Source organism: Ochotona princeps, chromosome 17 (assembly GCF_030435755.1).
Source record: "Ochotona princeps isolate mOchPri1 chromosome 17, mOchPri1.hap1, whole genome shotgun sequence".
NCBI lineage: Eukaryota > Metazoa > Chordata > Mammalia > Lagomorpha > Ochotonidae > Ochotona > Ochotona princeps.
The window spans coordinates 34,505,244-34,530,369 of record NC_080848.1 but is presented as its reverse complement, the minus strand read 5'-3'; the positions used below and the strand labels follow the sequence as shown (position 1 = coordinate 34,530,369).

General features: G+C 43.7%; 1 protein-coding gene across 1 annotated transcript; it reads left to right on the top strand.

Moving 5' to 3' along the window:
* The first annotated feature begins 38 nt into the window (after window positions 1–38).
* Window positions 39–24,559, top strand: DGKE (diacylglycerol kinase epsilon). The gene is made up of 12 exons (XM_004593891.4): window positions 39–151; window positions 362–844; window positions 9,147–9,306; window positions 12,199–12,318; window positions 13,967–14,110; window positions 15,110–15,267; window positions 16,072–16,123; window positions 17,656–17,769; window positions 18,688–18,759; window positions 21,450–21,577; window positions 21,776–21,887; window positions 22,359–24,559. Exons 2-12 carry the CDS (start codon window positions 381–383, stop codon window positions 22,536–22,538), a joined length of 1,704 nt encoding a protein of 567 aa, XP_004593948.2. The 5' UTR covers window positions 39–151; window positions 362–380; the 3' UTR covers window positions 22,539–24,559.
* The last annotated feature ends 567 nt before the right edge of the window (window positions 24,560–25,126 follow it).

Here is a 25,126-nt window from a genome sequence, read left to right as displayed (position 1 = left end):
GCTCGCCGGCCGCCGCAGGCCCCTCCTCAGCTGGGGCTCGGCCGGTCGGGGACGTTCGTGGGGCTTCTTGGAGCTCCGGCGCCTGGGACGCGCGGCGGCTCCTCCGCCAGCCGTGTCCACGGCGCTGGGGTGGTACGGGCCCGACCGGGAGGTAGGGTCTGAGGGTGAGGGGCCGGGATGGAGGCGCGGGTTGGGGATGCGGGCCGGGTTCTAGAAGGAGGCGGTGGCCGGCCTGGCGGCCCCTTGGGCGGAACAGCCGTGATGCGGCGAGTCGGGGCTGCGGGGGCAGGCCGAGGTGAGGTGAGGCGGCGGTGGGAGGAAGGGCGAGCCCGGGTGGACCCGCTTGTCTGTCTCCCGGTAGGCCCGCCTTTGGCGAGAAGATGGACGCGGAGAGGCGGCCGGCGCCGGGCCCGCCCGCCAGGGGCCTGTTCGCGGACGGGCACCTGGTGGTGTGGACGCTGTGTTCCGTGCTGCTGCCCGTGGCCGTCACCTTGTGGTGCAGCCGCCAGCGCTCGCGCCGCCAGCTGCACCGCAGGGACATCTTCCGCCAGAGCCAGCACGGCTGGCTGGACACGGACCTCTTCAGCCAGCCCAGCTACTGCTGCGTGTGCGCGCAGCACATCCTGCGGGGCGCCTTCTGCGACTGCTGCGGGCTGCGCGTGGACGAGGCCTGCCTCCGCGAGGCCGACCGGCGCTTCCCGTGCAAGGAGATCGTGCTCAAGGCGGGCGCGGGGGCGCCGGACGCCATGCCCCACCACTGGATCCGGGGCAACGTGCCCCTGTGCAGCCCATGTGCGCTCTGCGGGCAGCAGTGCGGCAGCCAGCCCAAGCTCTGCGACTACAGGTAGGGCAGCACCTGCTGTGGGCTCCAAGAACAGGGATCTCAGAGGAGGCAGTTGGAGCGAGCCAAGAATGCCTACCTGGGTTTTGCATGAGCAAGTGGACGAAGCGTTTGTGTTCTTCAGCATTGTCTGGAAATAGAAGCAGATGCCTTTGGCGTCTGGACCTCCTCGGTGTCGTGGGTTTTATTTCTGACAAGTAGGAAGGCCCATAAACATGTATAAGAACTTGGCTGGAAAAGCGGGCAGTTAATGGAAAGTGCCTTTTTTCCCCAGAATTTTTTGTTGTTGTTGTTGTTAGCGTGAGCACTGTTATGCCAATGTTTTTGCAATTTTTTTTTAAAGAAGATGTATTTGCAAGGCAGGGTGTCAGAGAAGGAATGACAAAGAGCTATGCGTTGGCTCACTCTGCAAATGGCTCCAGTGGCTAGGACGGGGCCAGGCTGAAGCTGGGAGCTTGGAACTCCATCCTGACCTGCCACGTGAGCGGCAGGGGCCCAAGCCCTTGAGCTGTCCTGTGCTGCTGCCCTCGCGGGGCAGCTGGGACTCAGGGTGCGTCAGCAGGGGATGCCGACGTCACAAGCCACAATAACGCTCATCCCTCACCCCGCTTAAATCTTCCTTTAAAGAGCTGTACAAATGATTAGATTTAGATTTAAGGAATTTTCACAGTGATGTTAGTCACCTGCAGAGTTTTGTAGCCGTTTGATATCTTTAACATTTAGATTGTCCTTCTGCCTCTTGTTTATTGGTGAGCACCACGTGACCAGTGACTTGAAATAAATTTCATAATGAATTGTCTATTCTTAGATTTCCTTCCGTTCTGTGTGAGAGTCGATAAAGATGACTTCTGTAAATATCCTGTATTTCAAATACTTCACAAGTGATGCTGCTTCTGGTTCCTTGCCCAAGGGGGTGAAAAGTTCAGGTTTGAGCAAGTGTCTGCTCTGCTGGAAGCCCTGGTGGTCTGACAGCACGGACTCCCGGGAGCCTGCTGTGGCGTCAGGGTCTACCGGCTGGCCTCTGCCCTGGCAGGCTTGTCTGCCTCCGCCCACGCTGAGCTGTAGGCATCAACATCGCTAAGCCGGCCTCCTCCTCAAAGCTTTCCTCTCCTGGTCTCTGGCTGGCTCCAGGCATCCTGAGGTGCCATCTGTGTGTTTCTCCCATGGGGCGCTTTGCCTGCTCTCACCTCCCCCTCCACATTGTCCCCTCCACATGATGCAGTTGCGTCCTGTACCCCAGGACTTCTCCAAGACAGGCCCCTAGACCGGCAGCACCAGCATCCCTTCAGCTCTGTTGAAAAAGGAAAGTCTAGGGTTGTGTAATACATGGGACATACTGATACCAAGACAGTGTCTATTTATCTGAAATTCTGTGATTTGGACATTCTCTGCTGTTTTTCTGGCTACCCTAATCCCACCCAGACCCACGGAGTTGGATTGTGTGGCGGGGGGATTGGCAGCCATAGGTCCTGCTGGAGTTGGAGCACAGCTGCTGATCCCCTGTGCTTCATTTTGTGCCATGGTGTATGTCTTTAACAGGTGCATTTCATGGGCAATTGTGAGCAGGATTACAGTCTGTGGTAGCATTGTGTAAGAGAGAGATTTCAGGAACAGGAAGCTGTTTGGAGGCTTTGCCAGGACAACACTGGACCTCACCCAGCCCTGCTGCCTCTGCATGCAGGCCCTAGGGGGGCCAGTGAGCTGAGAATGCTCATGGCCAGGTTAGCACTTCAGAGGGCTGACTGTGAGCAGGCCTGCAGCCCAGGCCACCTGGAGCACACAGCACAAGGCCCCTCTAACTTGTGCTGCTTCAGTTACTGTGCACAGTGAGCCCTTGTCTGCTGTTCCTGGGGAACGAATCTCCCCACGTTCCCACCTCTGCCAGAGTGTAGGAGTGTTTTTTACCTGGTACTTCTCTCCACTCCTGTCTTTTTATCTTCTCTCTTCTGACTCAAATAGGGAATCAAGTTGTATTTTAAATATTTATTACATGAAATAAGGCTTTGTTGCCTGTGTTGGTGTTAAGAACCACTTTATTTATAAGGCCTTTCCTTCAAGCCACTCCTGAAACACGCGCGCGCGCACACACACACACACAGATTCATGAAACAGAGCTTGTGACTCACTTCCTTCAGCTACTTTAGTCTCAGCTCTGATTCTAGATTTTGTTTCTATATTTTACTGGTGTGTATTTATTCCTTAATCACGAAAGATGCCAAGTCACCTTTTAGAGCAGACGTGTTGTTAAGAACTGAAGGGAAATATTTTATGCTTTGAGGACCAATGGGTAGGTTGTAATAACTTGTCCCTGCCAGAGTTACCAAACCTTCCATAGCCAATTTGTAAGCGAGTGGGCTGGCTGTATTGCAGTGGAACAACATCAGGTGGTTGTGGTTTGCTGAGCTGAGTTCTAGTGCCTCTGGGCTGCATCCTCCAGCATGCAAGTGCAGACCCAGTGTGAACAGGGAGCTGTTCTTAGAGAACATCATGAGCACTGCTGCTCATGGGATTTCTTTCTTTCATGAAAAGAATGTTGAACCTCATTTTTTATTAGATAATTTTTTGCTTTGTTTTTTATTAGAAAGGCAGTGTGAGAGACAGAGGAAGAGAGAGAGAGACCTTTGATCCCTTAGTTCACTGTCGTGGCTGTCTTGTCTGGGCTGTCGTGACTGGGCTGCAACACACTGAGGCTGGCAGTCCAGGTCTCCACATGGGTGGCAGAGGCCAGACCTTCAGTTGCCGTCCCAGGCGCATTAGGAGGGCACTGGAGCAAATGGGAACAGCAGGATACAAGCCACACACATTCACAGGCACAACACCAGCAACCCCAAATCTTTATTTTTTTAAGCATTCATAGTTCTGTAAAAGAATCACATAAAGAATTTGATGTTTCATGTTAGGAAACTTCCTATAGCCTTATATGTCTTGAAAAGGGATTTAGTTATGTGAATGTTCATTTACCGAAATCCAGCAAATGTACATTTTCCATTATACTCATGCACATTTTACATCAAAAAATCTAATAAAGTCTAGTGCTATGGTCACTTGCTGGGGTGATTAGGAAATATTCTAATACCCATAGTTTGGATGGAAATGTACCAAAACTGAGATGCACTAAAGGAGGGGTAGCTAAAGTGATTATGGTAAGGTGTTAGTACTAGCTTGTAAATGCTAAGCTTACCAGTATTCACGGGGAAACATGTTTTAAGTGAAGTATTTTGAAAAGTAAAGAAAAAATTGTCCTTTTTTTAGAGATTTATTTATTTTTATTGCAAAGTCAGATTTACAGAGAGGAGGAGATACAGAGAGGAAGATCTTCCATCCGATGATTCACTCCCCAAGTGGCCACCACGACTGGAGCTGAGCTGAATGGAAGCCAGAGCCTCTTCCGGGTCTCCCACATGGGTGCAGGGTCCCAAGGCATTGGGCCGTCCTCAACTGCTTTCCCAGGCCACAAGCAGGGAGCTGGATAGGAAGCGGAGCTGCTGGGAGTGGAACTAGCACCCATACGGGATCCCGGCGTGTTCAAGGCGAGGACTTTAGCTGCTAGGCTGCTATGTCAGGCCTGACTATCCTTGCTTTTAAGAACAAATATTGGGCCCGGCGGCGTGGCCTAGCGGCTAAAGTCCTCGCCTTGAATGCCCTGGGATCCCATATGGGCGCCGGTTCTAATCCCGGCAGCTCCACTTCCCATCTAGCTCCCTGCTTGTGGCCTGGGAAAGCAGTTGAGGACGGCACAAAGCCTTGGGACCCTGCACCCGCGTGGGAGACCTGGAAGAGGTTCCTGGTTCCCTGCATCGGATCGGCACACACCAGCCCGTTGCGGCTCACTTGGGGAGTGAATCATCGGACGGAAGGTCTTCCTCTCTGTCTCTCCTCCTCTCTGTATATCTGACTTTGTAATAAAAATTTAAAAAAATCTTTAAAAAAAAAAAAAAACAAATATTGATAATGAAATTTTGTAATGCCTGCATTTTATTTCCAAGTAATTCAGCAAAGTATGAATTTATATCAAATTAGGAAAAATTTGTGGGAGAAAATTTTATTATTATTATTATTTCATTTTATGACATAATTTCATAGGCTGTAGGATTCCTCCAACCCCTCAACAAGCCCTTCCCCCATATTGAATTCCTCCATATTGTTACAGTAGCGCAGTTCATAACCAGTCATGATTGCTTCATTGCGGGCATGGACCATGCAGAGAGTCCAGCATCTTATTGTCCAGATAAATTCAGCAGTTTCATTGGAAGACCATCCTTGGTCTGAAAATAGAACAGGCAGAATATCATCCCCTCCAATGAAAAGCCACTACACAACTTCAACAATAATTTACAACATCATGAAGTTAATTGACATGCTACTGAGTGACCAGTGTGTTAGAAAATGCAAATTCTTAACCACATCCTATAACTACTTCATTGACACTTCAATATTAATATATACACAACCAGCTGCTATAAGCCTTAAAATGGTTATAGGGTACTATTCAGCTGTCTCGTGTCTATTTTCATTTTTATATTTAGCAGCTTATAGTATTCAAGCATGATTTTTACTGAACTTTGCAAATTTTAGGATAGTCCATACAGGCTTATAACTCTGACAAGCCATATGTTAACGACTGAGGAGCACAACAGTTTTAGGAGGGGTGTGCAGAGAAATCTACAGTACCTTAGTGAGAAGTAACTGATCTTTGTGTCCTACCTAGTAAGATATATGGGAGTCCAAGCTGACATTTTTCCTGTCTGTTCTAAGCTTTCCTTATTGCTCTCTGTCTGACTATCTGATCTAATTTTGGGGGCTCCAGAGTGACCCTGAAGGTTATTGCAAGAGAGGGTGGGGAGTCAAAGTTGGAACTAAGTAAGGACCAGAGAAGGCTCCTCTCCCGAGTCCCAAAGGAAGTTCACTGTTCTTCTGTTTATGAGGACTGCTCAGGGCTCTTGGCTGTTGTTCCGATGACATTAGATCCTGTGAGGAAGGATCTGGGCTTCTTCCATCCCACGTGGGAGATCTGATAGGGAATGGTTGACTTCGAATTCTTGGCCTACGAAGGCACTCCAATTCCCTGTGATCTCTTTGACAGTTGGGATATAGTCCTTGGTGCCCATACTGATAGTCCTTGGTGAGGTACTGGGAGTCTCCCGGGTTAGGATAAAAGCCTAATCCTGTCCTCCTGTTCCACTCTGAGGTCCCCTCCTGCTCTGCGCATATGACCTCCTGTTAAGAGGCTGTCAGGATTGCTCTTGGATCCCACTGTATGTCTATAGTTTTTGCTAATGTCTAATGCAGATTCGAGTCTGCTGTCTGTAAGTTACCTGTTACAATCTTTATAGATTATACTTAACATCTTCCTCACAGACTCTAAGAAGGTAGAATATTTCTCTGCTCTCCCAACCCATTGCGGAATAACATAGAGTATTAAAAGCATATCAGGCATTTTAGTTCTTTGATGTAGTTCATAAGCAGTCTGTCTGTCATTGATTATTAGTCCATTGGTTACATCACAATATCTTACTGCGTGTGATACAGGCAGTTTGAGGGTCTAAGGTTAAAATTTACAGGTACTGTTTTCAGGATTGACATCATTTCATCTTAAATTAAGGCAAACATGGTATCTAACCTTTTGGGATTGGCTCATTTCCCTTAGCATAATGGTTTCCAATTAGGCCCATTTGACCACAAAGAAATGTACTTCTTTTTTTTTTTTTTAATAGCTGAGTAGTATTCCATGGAGTAGATGAACCATAGCTTTCTTATCCAATCTTCTGTTGATGGGCATTTCAGTTGCTTCCAAGTTTTTGCAATTTTTGATTTTACTGCTATGAACATAGGGGTGCATGTTGGTTTCTCGTGTAACAGGTGTTTTGGATATATTCCTAGAAGTGCTGTTGCTGGATCATATGGTATGCAGATTTTCAGTTGTTTGAGTGCTCTCCATACTGATTTCCATAGAGGCTGTACCAACTGCAGCCCCACCAGCAGTGGAGTAGGGTTCCCTTTTCCCCACAACCTGTTGTTGGTGGTTTTTCATATGTGAGCCATTCTTACTGGTGTTAGGTGGTACCTCAGTGATGTCTTAATTTGGATTTCTCTTACTGCCAGAGAGCCTGAGCATTTTTTCATGTTTGTTTGCCATTTGGGTTTGTTCCTTTGTGAAATGTCTGCCCATTTCCCATGCCCATTTCTTGAGTGGTTTGTTTGTTTTGTTGTTTTGGAGATCTTTGTAAATTCTGGAGATTAGCTCCTTATCTCCTATGTAGTGTGCAAAATCGTGTGAAGAAAATTTTAAGATTTATTTTTATTTGAAGGCAAAGTGACAGAAAAGATAAAGATATCTTAATCCACTGGTTCACTCCCAATAGCCACAACAGTTGGAGCTGCTCTGATCTGAAGCCAGGAGCTTCTTCCGGGTCTTCTACGTGGGTGTAGGGGCCCAAGGACTTGGTCCATCTTTCACTGCTTCTCCGGATGCCTTATCACGGAGCTGGATCAGAAATGAAGCAGCAGGGCCTGGCGGCGTGGCCTAGCGGCTAAAGTCCTCGCCTTGAATGCCCCGGGATACCATATGGGCGCCGGTTCTAATCCTGGCAGCTCCACTTCCCATCCAGCTCCCTGCTTGTGGCCTGGGAAAGCAGTTGAGGACGGCACAAAGCCTTGGGACCCTGCACCCGCGTGGGAGACCCGGAAGAGGTTCCTGGTTCCCGGCTTCGGATCGGCGCGCACCGGCCCGTTGCGGCTCACTCGGGGAGTGAATCATCGGATGGAAGATCTTCTTCTCTGTCTCTCCTCCTCTCTGTATATCCGGCTTTCCAATAATAATAAAAAAAAATCTTTATAAAAAAGAAATGAAGCAGCCAGGACACAAACTGGTGCCCATGTCAGTGAGGATTATGTTAATTAGGAAAAATTTGTGAAAAGTAGGTATAAACATTTCATTTGCTGTCTTTTTGGCTTCTCTGGGAGTTTGACGTCTTCTAACATAAAACATCATAAAAATAAAGATGTTACATGATTACTCAATGACAATGCTAAGGCAAAATATCTACATGTTATTAGGAACTTTATTCTCATTGAGTTTGGAATCTAGATTAAGGTAAATACTTTTTACAGGTTATATAAAAAAAATAGGTGTCGGGCCCGGCAGCATGGCCTAGCGGCTAAAGTCCTCACCCTGAACATGCCAGGATCCCATATGGGCACCGGTTCTAATCCCAGCAGCTCCACTTCCCATCCAGCTCCCTGCTTGTGGCCTGGGAAAGCAGTAGAAGACTGCCCAAAGCCTTGGGACCCTGCACCCACGTGGGAGACCAGGAGGAGTAGGTTCCTGGCTCCTGACTTCAGATCGGCACAACACCAGCTGTTGCAGCCACTTGGGGAGTGAATCATCGGATGGAAGATCTTCCTCTTTGTCTCTCCTCCTCTATGTATATCTGACTTTCCAATAAAAATAAATAAATCTTAAAAAAAAAGAAAAGAAAATGGAAATATATTTACAATGATTGACTGACAGATGTTGATCTAGGTAGATAAAGTACATGCAGCTGTTAAAACCTAGAAAAAGGAGAATGAAGGAAGTAAATGAATTCACAAAAGACCATAAAATTTTAGATTTGCTTCTAATCAAATGCCTCCAGATTAAAACAAGAATACCTTTCTGCATTCAGTCTGTGGTGATAGCATGAGTGATACAACTTCTGGAAATCCCACTGAGAGAATGTAGGGGAAATTGCTTCTCAGTATTACTCAGGGCATGCAAAGTGATATTAACCTCACAGATGCCCAGAAAGGGTCTGTGGGCACAAGGACTAAGGACTAGTGTTGTCTAAGGACTAGTGTTGGCTTCGACAGTCATGCTGAAAACTTACTGCTGGCTTTGCCCGTGTGCAGTCACTTTGCCAGACTTGACACTGGTGGTGAGGAAGTGACCAATGGGAGCTGGGCCTGCAGAGTAACCAACTCAGGTTAAAGGTGTTAAGGGAAGGCTTGTGCCTGCACTGAACAGGGAAAGTGTTTTCTTGTCCTTCTCTAGACCAAAATAGCATATAACGCCCATTTACGTAAGGGTTCACGTATGGGTATGGTAAGCGGTCAGAGGTGATGGAACAGACAGAGGATGAGCTCAAGTTCTGTGCACACTTGTTGCCTTCTTGTGTGATTAACCCTGGATTTGGGAGTCAAGGGGGTCCTTTAACCCGTCCCCTGAGAATACTAGAGACAACTGAACTTTTTTTATATATAAATAATTTGTGAATTGGTAAGACTATAGTTTAAAATTAATGAAAACCTTTGTTCTCCCATTCCTCAGGTGCATTTGGTGTCAGAAAACAGTGCATGATGAATGCATGAAGACAAGCTTACAGAACGCTCAGTGTGACTTCGGGGAATTCAGAAGCCTCATCATCCCACCGAGTTATTTAACCTCCATTAACCAGATGTGTAAGAACAAAAGGAAAGACTATGAAGTGGTAATTAGAGTTTGTTTTAAGTCCGTGTGTGACAGTTAAGGCTAAGTATGTGACAAGAATTAGGGCCAGGAATAAGGTTTCAACGCAAGGGGGAGATAAAATGCCATCAATTGTGGTAAGCCATAAATTTCTGCTCAGTTCCCAGTGATTTGGCACACATTTTGGTTTCTGGTTCTTTGTTTTTGGAGGGAAGCTACAGGTGTTAATGTTACTGGTTCTAACACAGTGCATCTAAATCACAGGAGGGATCTTTGTAAAATAGGCTCATGTTTGATTTAGCATGTGGAAGGTAGGTTCCAGGAATGCATCTGTTTTATAAGGTCCTCAGACAATTCTGCTAATAGTTTTGGGGATTTATAGTTATTATCAATAAAAAGGAAAAAATTAATTTTTCTCTTTTTCCAGAAGACTTATTCCATTTGGAATTTGCAGAGGGTCCCTTGAGATAAGTTCACATTGTACATTAGATGCTGCCACAGATAGTGTTAGACTTTAAGTGCAGTAGATATATATGTGAATGAAAACCAGCATAAGTATAACTCAGCATCTTTATGTAGCTCTTAAGGAGTGATTTGGGAAAAGTGCACATTTAAATCCTACTTCAATATGCTCAAATATGTTAGCTTTTATTTTAAAGTTAAGTACCTTATCAAGCATTCCTGTTGTGATACATAAGAGTAATTTTTCACTATACAACTCTATTTTTTTAAGGATTTATTCATTTTTATTACAGCCAGATATACACAGAGGAGGAGAGACAGAGAGGAAGACCTTCCGTCCGATGATTCACTCCCCAAGTGAGCCGCAACGGGCTGGTGCGTGCCGATCCGATGCAGGGAACCAGGAACCTCTTCCAGGTCTCCCACGCGGGTGCAGTGTCCCAATGCATTGGGCCGTCCTCAACTGCTTTCCCAGGCCACAAGCAGGGAGCTAGATGGGAAGTGGAGCTGCCGGGATTAGAACCGGCGCCCATATGGGATCCCAGGGCTTTCAAGGCGAGGACTTTAGTCGCTAGGCCACGCCGCCGGGCCCTATACAACTCTATTGAATTCAATCTGAAATTACTAACTACATATGATAGAGCTTCAGTAATGGTTTTCTCTACAAGGAGAGTGGAAGAGGGGTGAGATGATTCGATTATGGCAGGCAGGGGCTGACATTTTTGCCATGGTAGATAAAGCCACTGTTTGCAACGCTAGCATCCTGTGTGGGTGCTTGTTCATGTCCCAGCTGCTTCACTTCTTCCCTGACAACAGTCTGGGAAGGCAACAGTTAACAGACAAGTGCTTGGGGCCACGGTACCCACATGGAAGATCCGGATTAATCTCCTAGCTCATCCCTAGCCACAGTGGCCACTTGTAGAGTCAACCAGTAGATGATGAAATAAACTTTCTGTCTCTTCCTCTCTCTCTCTCTCTGTAACTCTTTCAAATATATTTTTTAAATGACAGACATTAATTTCATTAGACTTTAGGCTATTTCAAATCTGGATTCTTAACTTTGATTTTGGTTTCGGTTTAAGATTTTGTTTGAAAGGTAGAATTAGAGGAAGGGACAGAGAAAGAGGTATCCATCCACTGGTTTACTCCAAATGGCCACAATGGCTAGAGCTGGGCCAATCCTAAGCCAGGAACCAGGAAGTTATTCCGGGTCTCCCATGTGGGTACAGGGGCCCAAGCCTTTGGGCCATCTTCCACTGCTTTCCCAAGTTCATTAGGAAGGAGCTAGATAAGAAGTGGAACAGCCAGGACTTGAACCAGCACCCATATTGTATGCCAGCATCACATCAGCCCTGAATCTAGTTTTTAAAAATCTTGTAAGTTAAATATTTCAAAATATATCCAGAAAAGGGAAATCCACATAAGCAGTTAATCAGTGCTCATTCTGAGAAAAGTTGAAAGAACTTATTGCCGATATGTAAGACCAGTGAGGGGTAAAATACTTGGTGTCTAAAAGCACAACAGTTATATGTAAAAACAAATTATTCCTAGTTGATTCAGTAAATAAATTTAAAACAATATATGGTAGTTATTTTTCAAAATTTAAAAGACAGATTTTCAATTCAAAACTCTCATTGATTAGCAGTGAAATGTGTACCTTGCTAGTGAATTCCTTCCCACATATCAGAGCACGTGCTGGAGGAATGAACCAGAATAGTGTACATGATGATTATGCAGTAGGGAGAAGGTTAATCTCTGAAAGTCCCTTTCCAGTCTTAGAATTCTCTTTTATGTTGTTGTTGGGTTTTTTTTTTAAAGATTTATGTATTTTTATTGCAAAGTCAGATATACAGAGAGGAAGAGCTTCTGTCCACTGATTCGCTTCCCAGGATGCTGCAACAGCCAGAGCTGAGCTGATTGGAAGCCAGGAGCTTTTTCCGGGTCTTCCACATGGGTGCAGGATCCCAAGGCTTTGGGTCGTCCTCAACTGCTTTGCCGTGCTACAAGCAGGGAGCTGCATGAGAAGTGGGGTGGGGCCGGGACCAGAATCCGCACTCATGTGGGAAGCCTGTGTGTGCAAGGCAAGGATTTTAGCCATTAGGCTACCACGCCAGACCCTATGTTGTTTTTTTTTTTTTTTTTTTTTTTTTTTTTTTTTTTTTTTTTTTAGACACGTTTTTTAGAGATTCATTTTATTTTTATTACAAAGTCAGATATACTGAGAGGAGGAGAGACAGAGAGAAAGTGGAGCTGCCGGGATTAGAACCAGCGGCCATATGGGATCAAGGCGAGGACTTTAGCCACCAGGCCACGCTGCCAAGCCCCCTATGTTGTTTTGATAGTACCAATTTAGCTGGTTTTATTTCAGCAATTTATAGTGCCATCGTGATCATGTAATGAAAAGCCATATGAGATTTTAAACCCTTTTCACTCATCTTGTTATTCTTTTAAGCTAGCTGCTAAGCTTGGAAAACAGTGGACCCCATTAATAATCCTAGCCAACTCGCGTAGTGGAACTAACATGGGAGAAGGACTGTTGGGAGAATTTAAGATCCTGTTAAATCCCGTCCAGGTAAATGGAAGACTTTTCCTTTGTACCTCCTTTGATTTCCTGAAAATCCCCTGCTCACAGGAAAGAAGGACCAATGGATCAAGCCAATCTGATTTGGGGAGAGGAGGGCGCCTGGGAGTTGGAATACACCATGGTGTGGTTGCTTAGGAGAAGTTTTGGCAGTTTCTTAAAAAGTTGGACATGAAAAAAAAAAGTTGGACATGAACTTAATCCTGTCTCCCAGCAGTCCCATTTGTAAGATTCTACCCAAAGGAAGTGAAAACATACATCCCGCAGAGACTTGCCTGCAAGGATTCATAGCAGCATTGTAACAGCCAGGAAGGTCACAGCTTAGCTGTCTGTTGAGTACTGAATGGACAAATAATGTGTGGCCATACAGTGGGCTATTCAGTAGTTAAAAAAAAAAAGTGCTGATACCTCCTTACTACAGTGAATGAACTTGGAAAGCATCATGCCACTTGAAGGACCCAGACACAATGAAACATCCTTTATGTGGCATGTCCAGAAAAGGCAAATCCAGGGAGACAGTGGAGGTGGCCTGAGGCTGGGACTGGGAGGGACTGCTAATGGGCGTAGAGAAATCTTACTTAGCAGGGAAAATGTGCCGAACTGGGTTATGGTGGTGGTTTTGCAACTTGGTGTATGTACTTCCTAAGAGTCATTAACTTTTTAAACTGGTGAAATTTATAATAGGTAAATTATATCCCAAGTTTTAAAAAGAAGATAAGGATACTGAAAATGAGGATACTGTGCTAGCAACTTTGGAAAAACTGAACAACCCAATTGCACAGCAGTCAGAAAGGCAGTAACTTTTTTTTACTGCCATCTTGTTTTTATACTTTCAGTATTAACATTACTTAAGAAAATTATAAAAATAGAGAAAATCCCTTTCAGTTTCTCCTGTACAAATACGCCATTTCCATTGTTCATGTTCTTTCCATCAACTGCTATGCATTTTTGTGCTAACACTGCTGTAATCATCTTGATACAAATTTGTATTTTTATTTACTTATTTCCTATTACAGTACAGTCCTCATAATTAGATGTTGGATGTCTAGTTGAGTTCATAGAGTGAATGTGGCATAATTTATCCAGTTATGTGCTGTTGGAAGTAGTTATAATTAATCACTTTTCAGCCTTTTGTGTAAGATCAACTGTCGAATTAGTGCAACAGTGAATATATTTATACACAGGGCATTTCTTCTTTTGAAATACTTCTGAAAGATCACTTATAGAATAATGGATATCAACAATCCTTGCATTTTCGTATAATTTCTTAGTGCAAAATTATCTAAAACATATATTAACTTGAACAAGTGATTTTTAAAAAAAGAGTATGAAGTAAGAAACCCGAGGTGCGTTCATCATGTTGTGGTTTTGTGTGGAGATGGTGTGTGTAGTGGATAGTCAGAGTACTTGGCAAGTGACTTACCTACCTGCACCTGTTTCCTGCTCAGTGCTAGGCAGCCAGCTCAGCTGTGTGCAGCTGGTGTGAGCATGAGCCCCAGTGAACACAATGAGCAAATGCCTGGCTTGTAACTAAGCATGTAGTGGCCAGTGTTACTTAAAACTGTATCTGCTCATCTAGAGAGAATACATTCTCACAGAAGCAGTGTTGGATAAAAATAATTTTCTTTTTTTTTCCTAGGTTTTTGATATAACCAAAACTCCCCCTATCAAGGCTCTACAGCTGTGTACCCTTCTTCCCTATAATTCAGCTCGTGTTCTTGTTTGTGGAGGGGACGGGACGGTGGGCTGGGTCCTGGATACAGTTGATGAAATGAAGATTAAGGTACCAATCTTCTAGTCTTTAAGATGATCACAAAATAATTTCTAAGATAAACACAAGGTGGGGGAAAGCAGTTAAAGATTTATTTATTTAAAAGAGTGACAGAGAGGGACAGGAATGGTAGTTCAACTAACTAATCCACCTTGAAGTGCTGGGATCCCACATGGGTTCCGGTTCGTGTCCTGGCTGCTCCACTTCCCATCCTGCTCCCTTCTTGTGGCCTGGGAAAGCAGCAAAGGATGGTCTAAAGCCTTGGGACCCTACACCCATGTGGGGGACCCTTTAAGAAGCTGCTTGCTCCTGATCAGTTCACCTGTGGCCATTTAGGGAGTCAACCCAGCAGATGGAAGATCTTTGTCTCTTTCTCTCTGTAAATCTCCTTTCCAATAAAAATAAACAAATCTTTTAAAAAGTGACAGGGAGAGAAAGATCTTCCATCCGTGGTTCACTCAAATACTTACAAAGGTTGAACCTGGCCAGGCCAAAGTCAGAAGCCGTGAACTCTGTACGCTCTCCTGCATGGGTGACAGGGAGCCACGTCCTTGGACCATCTTCTGCTTTACAGGAAGCGGGATCCCAAGTGGAACATCCAGGACACACGGGCGCCTGTATGGGATGCTGGGTGGGAGTGGAAGGCCTGTGTTTTTTTTTCTATTGTGTAAGTGACTATTAGAAAACATTGCCCTACTGAACTTGAGCTGTGGTTATGCAACAAGGTGGAGGAATCCACCATGGTGGGAGGGTTTGAGGAGGGGTGGGGAGAACCCAAGTATCTATGTAACTGTGTCACATAATACAATGTAATTAATGAAGTTAAATAATAAATAATTAAAAAAAAAAAGAAAACATTGCCAATGTTAAATAGCAAAACAAAAATTATTATTACTATTATGCAGTAAATGCAATCAATAGTTATTTTTCCATCCTTATTTGCTTGGCCTTTAAACTTTATAAAATATCATTACCCTGCAAGTAATCTGAAATGAATCTTCTATTTCCTAGGGACAAGAAAAATACATTCCACAAGTTGCAGTGCTGCCTCTGGGAACAGGCAATGATCTGTCGAATACACTGGGCTGGGGTACAGGCTATGCTGGTGAAATCCCAGTCGCTCAAGTCTTAAGAAATGTGATGGAAGCAGATGGCATTAAACTCGACCGGTAAGTGACACTTAGCCCAGAGGTAAATGTCTTGAGCTTTGGGACTATGATGTGGCTTATAAATCAAAATTTAGGTAGTTTAGTTCAATTTAAATGTAAAATATTGTGTTAGTTGTGCTTCTATATATGGGTGCTTAAAAAGGACACAGAAATGGAATCAAAAATTAACCTTATTCTGCTGTAAAAAAAATTGTGAAATCATACAGGTTTTGATACATTTTCCCTTGAATTTTTTGGAGACTCAGTATGTATGTGTGTCTTATTGATTTTCTCACTTCAAAACAAATGTAGCTTTTAATTCAATTTTCAACTTACTTATTTGAAAGCAGAGTTACATAGATAGAGATCTTACATCTGCTGGTTTACTCCTCAGATGGCCACAACAGCCAGGATGAGCCAGGCCTAAGCCGGGAGCTTCATCCAAGTTCCCCACGTGGATGGTAGGGCCCAGCATTTGGTCCATCTTCTGCTGTCTTCCCAGCTGCATTGGCAAGGAACTGGATCAAAAGTGGAGCAGCTGGGACCTGAACCACTGTTCATATGGGAAGCTGGCATTGTAGATGGTAGCTTAACCCTTCACACCACAATGCTAGTCCCTCCACAACCTTTTTGAAGTACTATCATACACAGATACTGTTCTTTTGTTACTAAGAGCCAAAAATGTAGGTCATGCTTAGTACTTGGCAAATTTGTACACTCAGTTACATACTGTTATTTTTTCAAATGCTATTTTACTAAAAAAAAAATGAGATCTAGAATTCAGTTATTTTGATAGAAGTGATGACTTTTTTAACCTGTTTTTAGGTGGAAAGTTCAAGTAACAAATAAAGGATACTATAATTTAAGAAAGCCCAAGGTATGTTTTACTGCTGATTTTGCAAGTAGTTTGGGTGAATGTGCAGATAAAAGTGAATGTGTGGGTAATGATGTGGCTTCTGTTGGGGAGACACAGAGCTCTGGCTCCTCTGAGCCTACTGGTTACCTGGCAGAAAAGGCCCAGGCTCCCCCAGAGCTGGGGTTGGTGGCCAGCATAACCATGCCACCTTGTTGTGCTTGGCATTTGCATGGATCTTTAGGTAAAGAAATCAGATCTGGGAACAGGTGGGAGGAGACAGTGCAAACAATGTGGATGCAGCAACCTGTGGAGACACTGTGAAAACAGTGTGGAAGCCTGCAGTCAGGGGAGACAAGGGGAATCCTAGGCAGCAAAAAATTCAGACATCCAAGAGGTAGAACTGATCAACTCTTGGTAGTTAACTGGTATAAACGCAAGAGACAAAAATCCGTGTTACTACTAGATTTCTTAGTTGTTTAAAATTGGAGCATGGGATTGAAGATAAGAAAAACAGAAAATAACAGGTTTAGGTAAGAAGAAAGTTAGATTTGGGGCATATCAACCCAGAAAACTGAAGTACTGACCAAGAAGTGAGAAGTGTGGGCTCACAGGTCAGAACCAGGACAAAGCCAGACATGCAGATTGAGGTATCTAGTCTGGGCTGGCACGTAAGATCAACTGAGAAGGTTCGGCAGCCTAGGGAGGAACTGGAAGTTACATAGAACGTGTAAAGAAGCAGATGATGGCGAAACCCTGCAGCGTCAACTGGGCCCATTCTCCATTTGGGGTGCTGAATGAAAAGTGGAATTCACACCTGTAGTTGTCAGCCTTTCAGCTGAAACTTTATGTATGGTAATCACTTAGATGTCAGAGAGAATGCATGAGAATTCATACTTGCTGATCTCACTTTCCCTGCAAGGCAAAAATCAAGATGATCTGAACATAGCAAGGGCACGAGGTTAGTGATCAGCACTTGAGGGGGGTTGTCCCTTTCAAGATAAGTCAAAAGGAAGTCCACCCAGGGATTGATTTGCCCTTTTGTTGACTGTCCCGCCAAGGTTGGAAATAACAACATGTAGAAGAATTGTGATGTAGGATTCTCACCAGCAGTGCCCAGCAATCAGGAAATAGAACCAATCAAACAGAGTTGGAGAAGATAAACAAAGAAAGCTAATTTGACTAGAGTCAAGCAGCAGCACTGAGGACAGTCATGGAGCAGCTGGCCTGCATATCCAGAATGGCTTGGACGGGGCCACAGATGTGGAGAGCCTAGGGGCTGTGCTCAAGGAAGATGCAAGCACAGTGGGGACACAGGAGGGAAACCCCAGGTCTATAGGCAGGGCTGCTGCAGCTGGAAAGGTCAGCGATGCACACATAAGACCGTCTGGGAAGAAGATCCCCATCTGTGATTACCACTTCACCGGGTAGGGCAAAGTGGATGGAAAAGGCACTCAGGTTTCAGAAAAAAACATTAAGACTATGATTTCCATATCGAAGTGTGACCCGTGCTTGGGCAAGGCATGGCTGCTGCTCATCCTCATTCTTTCTCACAGGAATTCACAATGAACAACTATTTTTCTATTGGACCCGATGCTCTCATGGCCCTCAATTTTCATGCCCATCGTGAGAAGGCCCCATCTCTGTTTTCTAGCAGAATTCTTAATAAGGTGTGTTGGATAAAATAACATTTCCTGCTTATCACTGAAGGTACAGTAAAAATCAATAGTTCGCCATATTTAGCACTTTCAGATTCAGATTGAACCAGCCGTGGAATTACTTACCTGTTCTATTTTGTGTAAGACTGTCAAATTGGACCCTTAAATGTGTTTTCTTGTTGTATAGCTGTACAGATTTTAATTCCAGGTTGTGATATTTTGCAAAGTATTTTGCTTAGATGGCAACTAGCTGCAATATATGCTTACTTTTCTTAAATGACAATGCAAAAGGGAAAGAAATGTTAAGTGAAACAAATTTTTGTTCGTCATCAGTGAGAAAATCATAAATTCTATCAACTTGGGAAAGCTTCAGGAGGTAGATGAGGTATGGAAAGCAACAGTTCTGAGCTCATAGCCAGTCATCCCTTTGGCTTCACATGCAGCTGGCTCCTTTGTAGTTGTGGGTTTGGGGGTTCTTTCTTGTTGTTTTAGGGGATGTGAAAAGTAAATGTGAAGCAGTTGTATTCTTGGGTGTTGTACAAAAATTTCAAATTTTAAGATAATTCCCTGAGACAAGCGTTTGACCTAGCAGCTGAGATGCCTGCATCCCATGTTGGAGTACTCGGTTTAGATACCACCTTGGGCTGCTGACTCTGACTTCCTGTTCACGCAAACCCTGGCTCAAGTGCTTGAGTTTCTACCACAATGCTGTTTTCAGGGCCGCCTCTAGTGAGTCCCAGCTTCAAGAGGTGTTGGGTGGAGCCAGATATTGCACCCTCAATATGCTTTGGGCCCTTTTTCTCCTTTAGAATCTAGTCTTGACTAAGAACGCACAATTCAAACATCAGATCAGCATTTGGGCCAGTGTGTTTTTCTTGTTTGCAGGGTTTGTTAGATTGTTTTAACATGATTTTTGTCTATTTTTAATAGGCTGTTTACTTATTCTATGGGACCAAAGATTGTTTAGTACAAGAATGTAAAGATTTGAATAAAAAAGTTGAGGTAAGCTACCAACACCTTCTCTAAAGTTTTAGTATCTCTTTTCTACAAGGATTTTCTATAAGAATGTTTAATGGAAATACTCAATTTTCTGTTAATATATTTTGCTAGCATATGTAGGATATTTAGGTGCCAGGCACTTTGCTAAGTGCTTGATGAACATTATTCTTCTCAGTTCTCCCTAAAATCTTTCAAGGCACATAATACTATATTCCAGTAAATGGAAAACTATTTGAAGTTAAATCATTTTCCCAATGCCATATAGTGCATGCAGTCAGGATTGAACCCAGGTTTTTTTTTAATAGATTATATTTGAAATGTTGAAGTTTAAAGATGTATTTATTTTTATTGGAAAGTCAAATATACAGAGAGAAGGAGAGACAGAGAGGAAGATCTTTGATCCAATGATTCACTCCCCAAGTGGGCGCAACAGCTAGAGCTGAGCCAATCTGAAGTCAGGAGCCAGGAGCTTCTTCCAGGTCTCCCACATGGGTGCAGAGTCCCAAAGCTTTGGGCCATCCTCGACTGCTTTCCCAGGCCACAAGCATGGAGCTGGATGGGAAGCGGGGCTGCTGGGATTAAAACTGATATCCATATGTGATCCCGGCGTGTTCAAGGCGAGGACTTTAATCACTACACTATCGCATTGGGCCCAAACCCAGGTTTATAGACTCTGGAATCTAATTGCTAAACAAAAACAGATTTGAACATTTTCAAGTTCAGTTCCTGATACATCCAGAATTCTCAGAGGATGTTTAAATGTAAATTTAATTTGGATTATTTTTGTGAGGTATCACTGTTGAATTCTAAAAACAGAAGTATAAAAACAGCAAAATAGTGCAGCAAAATAAACTATATGATTATTATTGCTGTGGCATCCTTAACACCATGATATGGCAAAGTCTTAAATGTATTCCTTTTATATATTCTTGTATGTTTACCTTGGTGGCTTCCAGAAAAATCTATAATGATTAATAGCAGCAACAAGACATTAATTCCGGGGCAGGAATTATGCCATAACAAATTAAGGCTTCAGTATGCATCCCATATTGGAAGTGCTGAGTTGAGTCCCAGCACCTCCCTAGTCTAGTGCAGCTTCATGCTAGTGCATTCTGGGAGACAGCAGATGATGGCTCAGGTGCTTGGGTTCCTGCTGCCCATGTGAAAGGTCTGAAGTAGACCAGCAGATAGAGGCTTTTTTTCCTCTATTTCTGTTGTTCTTTTAAGTAGATGAAAAATAAACCAGTGGAGGGGAGAGTTTTGTCTCTCTCTAAATCTGTCTTTCCAATAAAAATAAACAAATCTTTAAAAAGACATAATAACAAACCTAGAACTAGTAAAACAAGTCAGAAGAGATGATAACTAGTTTGGGAAAAGAGTGAAAAACAACGGACATGGCACAAGGAGCTGGTGTCCATTAGCCAGCTTAAGCTGCTGCCATCAGGAATAGCAAGCTCTTTCACTGAAAATATTTGATGCTGCTGTAGGGGGAAGGAAAGTAGGATACAGTAAGACAGATATGATGACACTTTATTGTCTAGTAGTTAATCCATACAAACATTATTTGTAAAGTTGTCCACAAAATACCACACACCATGCTAGGTTCTGGAGACCCAGTAAGAAATCCCTTGTTCCCCAGTTACAGTGTCAGGAGAAAACAGATACTTACCTTGCTCTCATACAGTATGCGAAGTGACGAGCTCACGTCTTCGGGGAGTTGGCAAGAGCCAGGCACGGCTGAAGGACTGCAGAGCCTGTCTAGGGAAAGTGCCAGTGAAGAGCAATGAAGTGACAAGCTAGCATCTGAAAATAGAGTGAGCCAAGTGGAAGGAGTGGAAGATTGTTCTAGGCTGAGAACAGCACATGCAGAGGGTCCAGAGAAAGAATGTGGCCTGGTTGAGTTCAAGCCGGAGCTTAATGGCTGAAAGGGGAGTGGTAAAATCTGAGACTGAGGAAGTGGACAGGGGCTAAATCAGCAGACCCTGTTGGCCTGTTGTGGCACTTGGATTTCATTATGAGCCTAGAGCCAAGACATCAGAAGGCCATGCTCATTAGCCATTCTGTGACACTTTAAGAGGAGCAAAGCTGGAGGCACACAGGTCATGGGGAGAGAAGTGTCAGGGTAATGGAAAAAGAGAAAAAGGGTCACTTGCTTTTACTGATTAATTGGATGAGAAGGATAAAAGCAAAAGCTCCATGTGATTCCTGGGTTCCAGGGAAGCAGGCCGTGTATAGCTGTGCCAGAAGACAGTGTTAGAACCAGTGTTCTGTAGGCAGTGGGATGAGGGAGCTGTCCACAGAGATGGCAGCCAACCACTTGCCTGCAGTCTGCAGCATCTGCCGCGGGGAGAGGAGCCTGCTCTGTGACTGAGGGAGAGGAAAGGCAGATGTGGGACTAGCAGTAGTGACTGAGAAGCAGCATCCAGAACAGCAGGGTCTGTGGCTCCCAGAGAGGGAGGAAAGGCTAACAGGAGCTACACAAGCAGCGAGTTGGAGAAAACCCGCAAAAGTGATGGACTTCAAAGACAAGGCTGTCTTAAGGGTCTTGACTTAGACATCTGTACAAGAGTTGGAAGTGCTAGGCATGTCTCACCTCGAATCTGCACACACAGACAGAAACGGGCAGGAATTCCAGGGGATCCATGTAGAAATGCTGCACTGTATAGTAACTAACCACTTGCCTTTCTTTAAAGCTAGAACTAGATGGCGAGCGAGTAGAGCTGCCAGATTTGGAAGGCATCATAGTTCTGAACATTGGCTACTGGGGCGGTGGCTGCAGGCTGTGGGAAGGTATGGGAGATGAGACCTACCCGCTAGCCAGGTACGTGCCTTGTCATTGTCACTGTTTTCATTAAGCCACTGTTTTTCTTTATAGAAGTGTACATTTTTCTTCAAATTTTCCTGTTTGTATTCCTCATTAGCATCAACAGTAAGTTGATGGCCCACCTGTGTTAGAAGGTCATTGCCCTGACTTGGCTCTTCCACGTCATAGAACCCTCCTTCCTTTTCCCAACTGTAGGCATGATGATGGCTTACTGGAAGTGGTTGGAGTATACGGGTCTTTCCACTGTGCCCAGATTCAGGTGAAGCTGGCGAATCCTTTCCGAATAGGACAAGCCCACACTGTGAGGGTGAGTGAGGCACTGTTGTGCTGAGCATCTAAGCCGCTGCTCTGGAGGCAGGTGCACATGCTCTGGCGAGCTCCAGACAGTGGCTTACAGCCCACGCTGTTGGTCACCTTACAGGGAGGGGCTTGAGTAGGATGGGTCAGAATAGAGGAAACATGACCCTCAATCCAGCTAAGTAGCCAGATGGCCTTGGCCATGCCAAGGCAACTGTGGATAAGACTTGAAAGTCAGTAAATCTGCAGCAGGCTAATTTTTAAGTTGGTAATTTGGTTTGGCCACCAATGATGTTATTCAAATGGCCCATGGAAGAAATAAGAGTTCCTTATCCCAGCCTTAAACAACCCATGAATAAAGATCTGTTGATTAGTTTTCTGTGAAACACAAGCAGGTTAAGGGCCTGTCGGCAGTGCTTGTGGACGCCTTGTGGATGCCGTGAGGACTGACGCTTCGCTACTCTTTATTCCCTGAAACCAGCTGATCTTGAAGTGTTCCATGATGCCAATGCAAGTCGACGGGGAGCCGTGGGCCCAAGGGCCTTGCACGGTCACCATAACTCACAAGACACATGCCCTGATGCTATACTTCTCTGGGGAACAGACGGACGATGACATCTCCAGTACTTCTGATCAAGAGGACATAAGAGAAACCGACTAGGTGGATGTGAAAATGCAGGCCCAGCCTAGCGTCCTTGGTCCTTGCAGATAAGTAGATCCACACTCATCTGAAAGCATAAGCTGTCCGTCAGTTCAGTTGTGATTTCACTGGCACGTAGCAGGTGCATGTTTATGTGAGTAGCAGCCAGGGACGGACGCCTGCTCTTTGTTTTCCTTGGTCGTATGTCTGGAGAAGGGTTCACTCTGAAGTATGCTGTCTCATTCCTTACTCCTGAAATGCACATTTGGTGTGCGCTTTAATAGTGTGGGTGTGCAGGCTGTTTCCTCCTCATCTTCACGTGTGGGCATTACAGCATTTTACACTGGCTTTGATGAAGGGCCAGGTCAGTGACACGCTCACGTGGCCGATGCTGTGTCCACCAGGGTGGCCTCCAACCCAAACCAAATGGCTCTGTGCGCACAGAATCCCAAAAGGAGACCAAAAAAGAATAATACTTAAAGTTTTTATTTTTACATTAGGATTATTTTCAGATCCCTAAATGTTAGTTAACCCTGCTAGTGACTATGCTGTTGAAATTTAAAATCTTTTTTACAAGCCAGACATGTGAATTGATAAAAAGCAAGATTCCTAGGACCGGGGAGTGCATGTTCAAGGCTCACTAATGTTGTAAAGAGTGAGTGTCTTGTAGTATTTTGAAGTAGTGTTTTATATATAAAATATTTAATAGTTTTCTTTCAGGGAGGTAAGTGTACAGAAGCTTCTACTAAAATAAATGTGTATATCATACTTATGTAAAAATGAGATATATTTTAATTTATTCATTTTGATACCTGTGTTTTGTGTTTACACTGTAATAGCTGTATAGCTTTATTATAAATTCAGTTTATCACATTGATTCTGTTAATCATAATCAGAAATTTGGTCTGCAAAGTAATTAAAATTCTGATTCTCCTGACAGATTTATTACCCAGTTCTGATTCTTTCCAAATAGTCCTCAGTGTCTGAGGGCAGTTGTGAGAAGGACTGGGAAACCATGGAGAACTGAGAGCTGTGCCAGGCACTATGCTTTGCCTTGCCAGAGGCTATTGCAGGGCTGGTCTCATTTCTCTGGCCCACTCTGGTGCCCTAGCCTGGTGGTTTCTTCCAAGTGCTTTGCTGTGGGCTGGGTGGTCTTCAGTGACATAATCCCAAAGATTAGAAAGTGTCCTCCCAGACATCACCAGCTCCCCTCAGTGGTCTGTTAGGAGGCCTTGTCCGGGAACTGCTGCAAACAGACTCAAGTCGCATCTGGGCCAGTCCGTATCTTGAGGAAACAATTTAGTAATAGATACGGTCTCATCAGTGTTAAATACAGCTTCAAATCTTTATAGTTGATGCTGAATGGTTGTTTTGAAAGATTGTTGAGCCTGCTGTATTTCCTGCTTATTCTCAGTACCTTACACAGGAACTAACTGTGGTGGTTGTGGGAGAGTTCTGTAGATTTTCTTTTAGGGACTGATCACATTTTGAGTAATTAAACTTATTCTTTCATTAATGATCAGAATTGTTACAGATCCCATATTTTGTAAATTCACTTTGCTATTGGTTTTAGTTTACTATAATTTGTAGTGCTAATTATAGTAGAAACTCAGTAAAGAGTTAATTTGGGATGTTAGAATTAAAGTAACCATTGTGTTTAATTGCTAAAAGGAACTGCAATGTTACACTGTATTATAACAAGTTTATATACAATGCCCTTATTTATTTAAACCAGTCTTTGACCTTCCACAAATGTTTTCTGCTGTCTTAGATTCAGAATCTTCATGTAGGAAGACTATGACTATACCATGTCATAGTATGTCATTATCTTGTTTTAACAAAATTCACTTACTTTTAGGCACATTTACCCAGGATTTCAAATACATGCATAGCATGTGCCTCATTTAAATAAATACAATTTGTGAGATTTTGTATTTGCAAATTAGGATTAAAGATCATAATTGTTTATAATACCAAGGAGTCTACACTTTAGAAAATTTGCTGTGTGATTTTCCTGTTTGATTTGCATTGTCCTAATTTTTTTTTTTAAAAAAAGGCTTCCATATTCTCAGGAAGAAATGGATACTGATAAATGATTAATTGTCTATTAAATATTAAAATTATTAGTAAGTAGTCCGTATCTGTCTGCAGGTTTCCTCTCACCTTGCCCTAACACATCCCGCCCTCTGGGATCGTAGAGTCTGACATCCCGAGTCCTGCAAGCACTCACAGATCCTCTAGGCGGTCAGGAGGGTCAGGTTAAGTAAAGCTCACACTGACTTGTACTTTAAAATATGAGTTTTCTAGTGGCAAGATTACTTGGTGAAAATGTGTCCTAGGTTTTTACAACAGTTAGCTATGAGCCCTTAATGTAGCTAATGTTTATAAAAGTTTTATAGTCAAGATAATTTATTTTTCTTAGTGTATATAAGGATGTTTGCCTTTTGAAATGCATTTGTGTCCTTAGAGCACTAAAGACTTCTGTGACTCAGAATCTGTAAAAGTCCTAATTGTGGTATAAGAATGACTACTACTGGTTTGTCAAAAGAATATATTGCATTTGTAATATAAAATAAAATTATATTTCATGTATATTATGGAATTATTAA

Excerpts from the sequence above, each read along its gene's own strand:
- DGKE (XM_004593891.4), top strand. The coding sequence starts at position 381 with ATGGACGCGGAGAGGCGGCCGGCGCCGGGCCCGCCCGCCAGGGGCCTG. Across the intron at positions 14,111-15,109 it reads TTGATGAAATGAAGATTAAG|GGACAAGAAAAATACATTCC; the intron begins GTACCAATCTTC and ends TCTATTTCCTAG. Across the intron at positions 15,268-16,071 it reads GATGGCATTAAACTCGACCG|GTGGAAAGTTCAAGTAACAA; the intron begins GTAAGTGACACT and ends ACCTGTTTTTAG.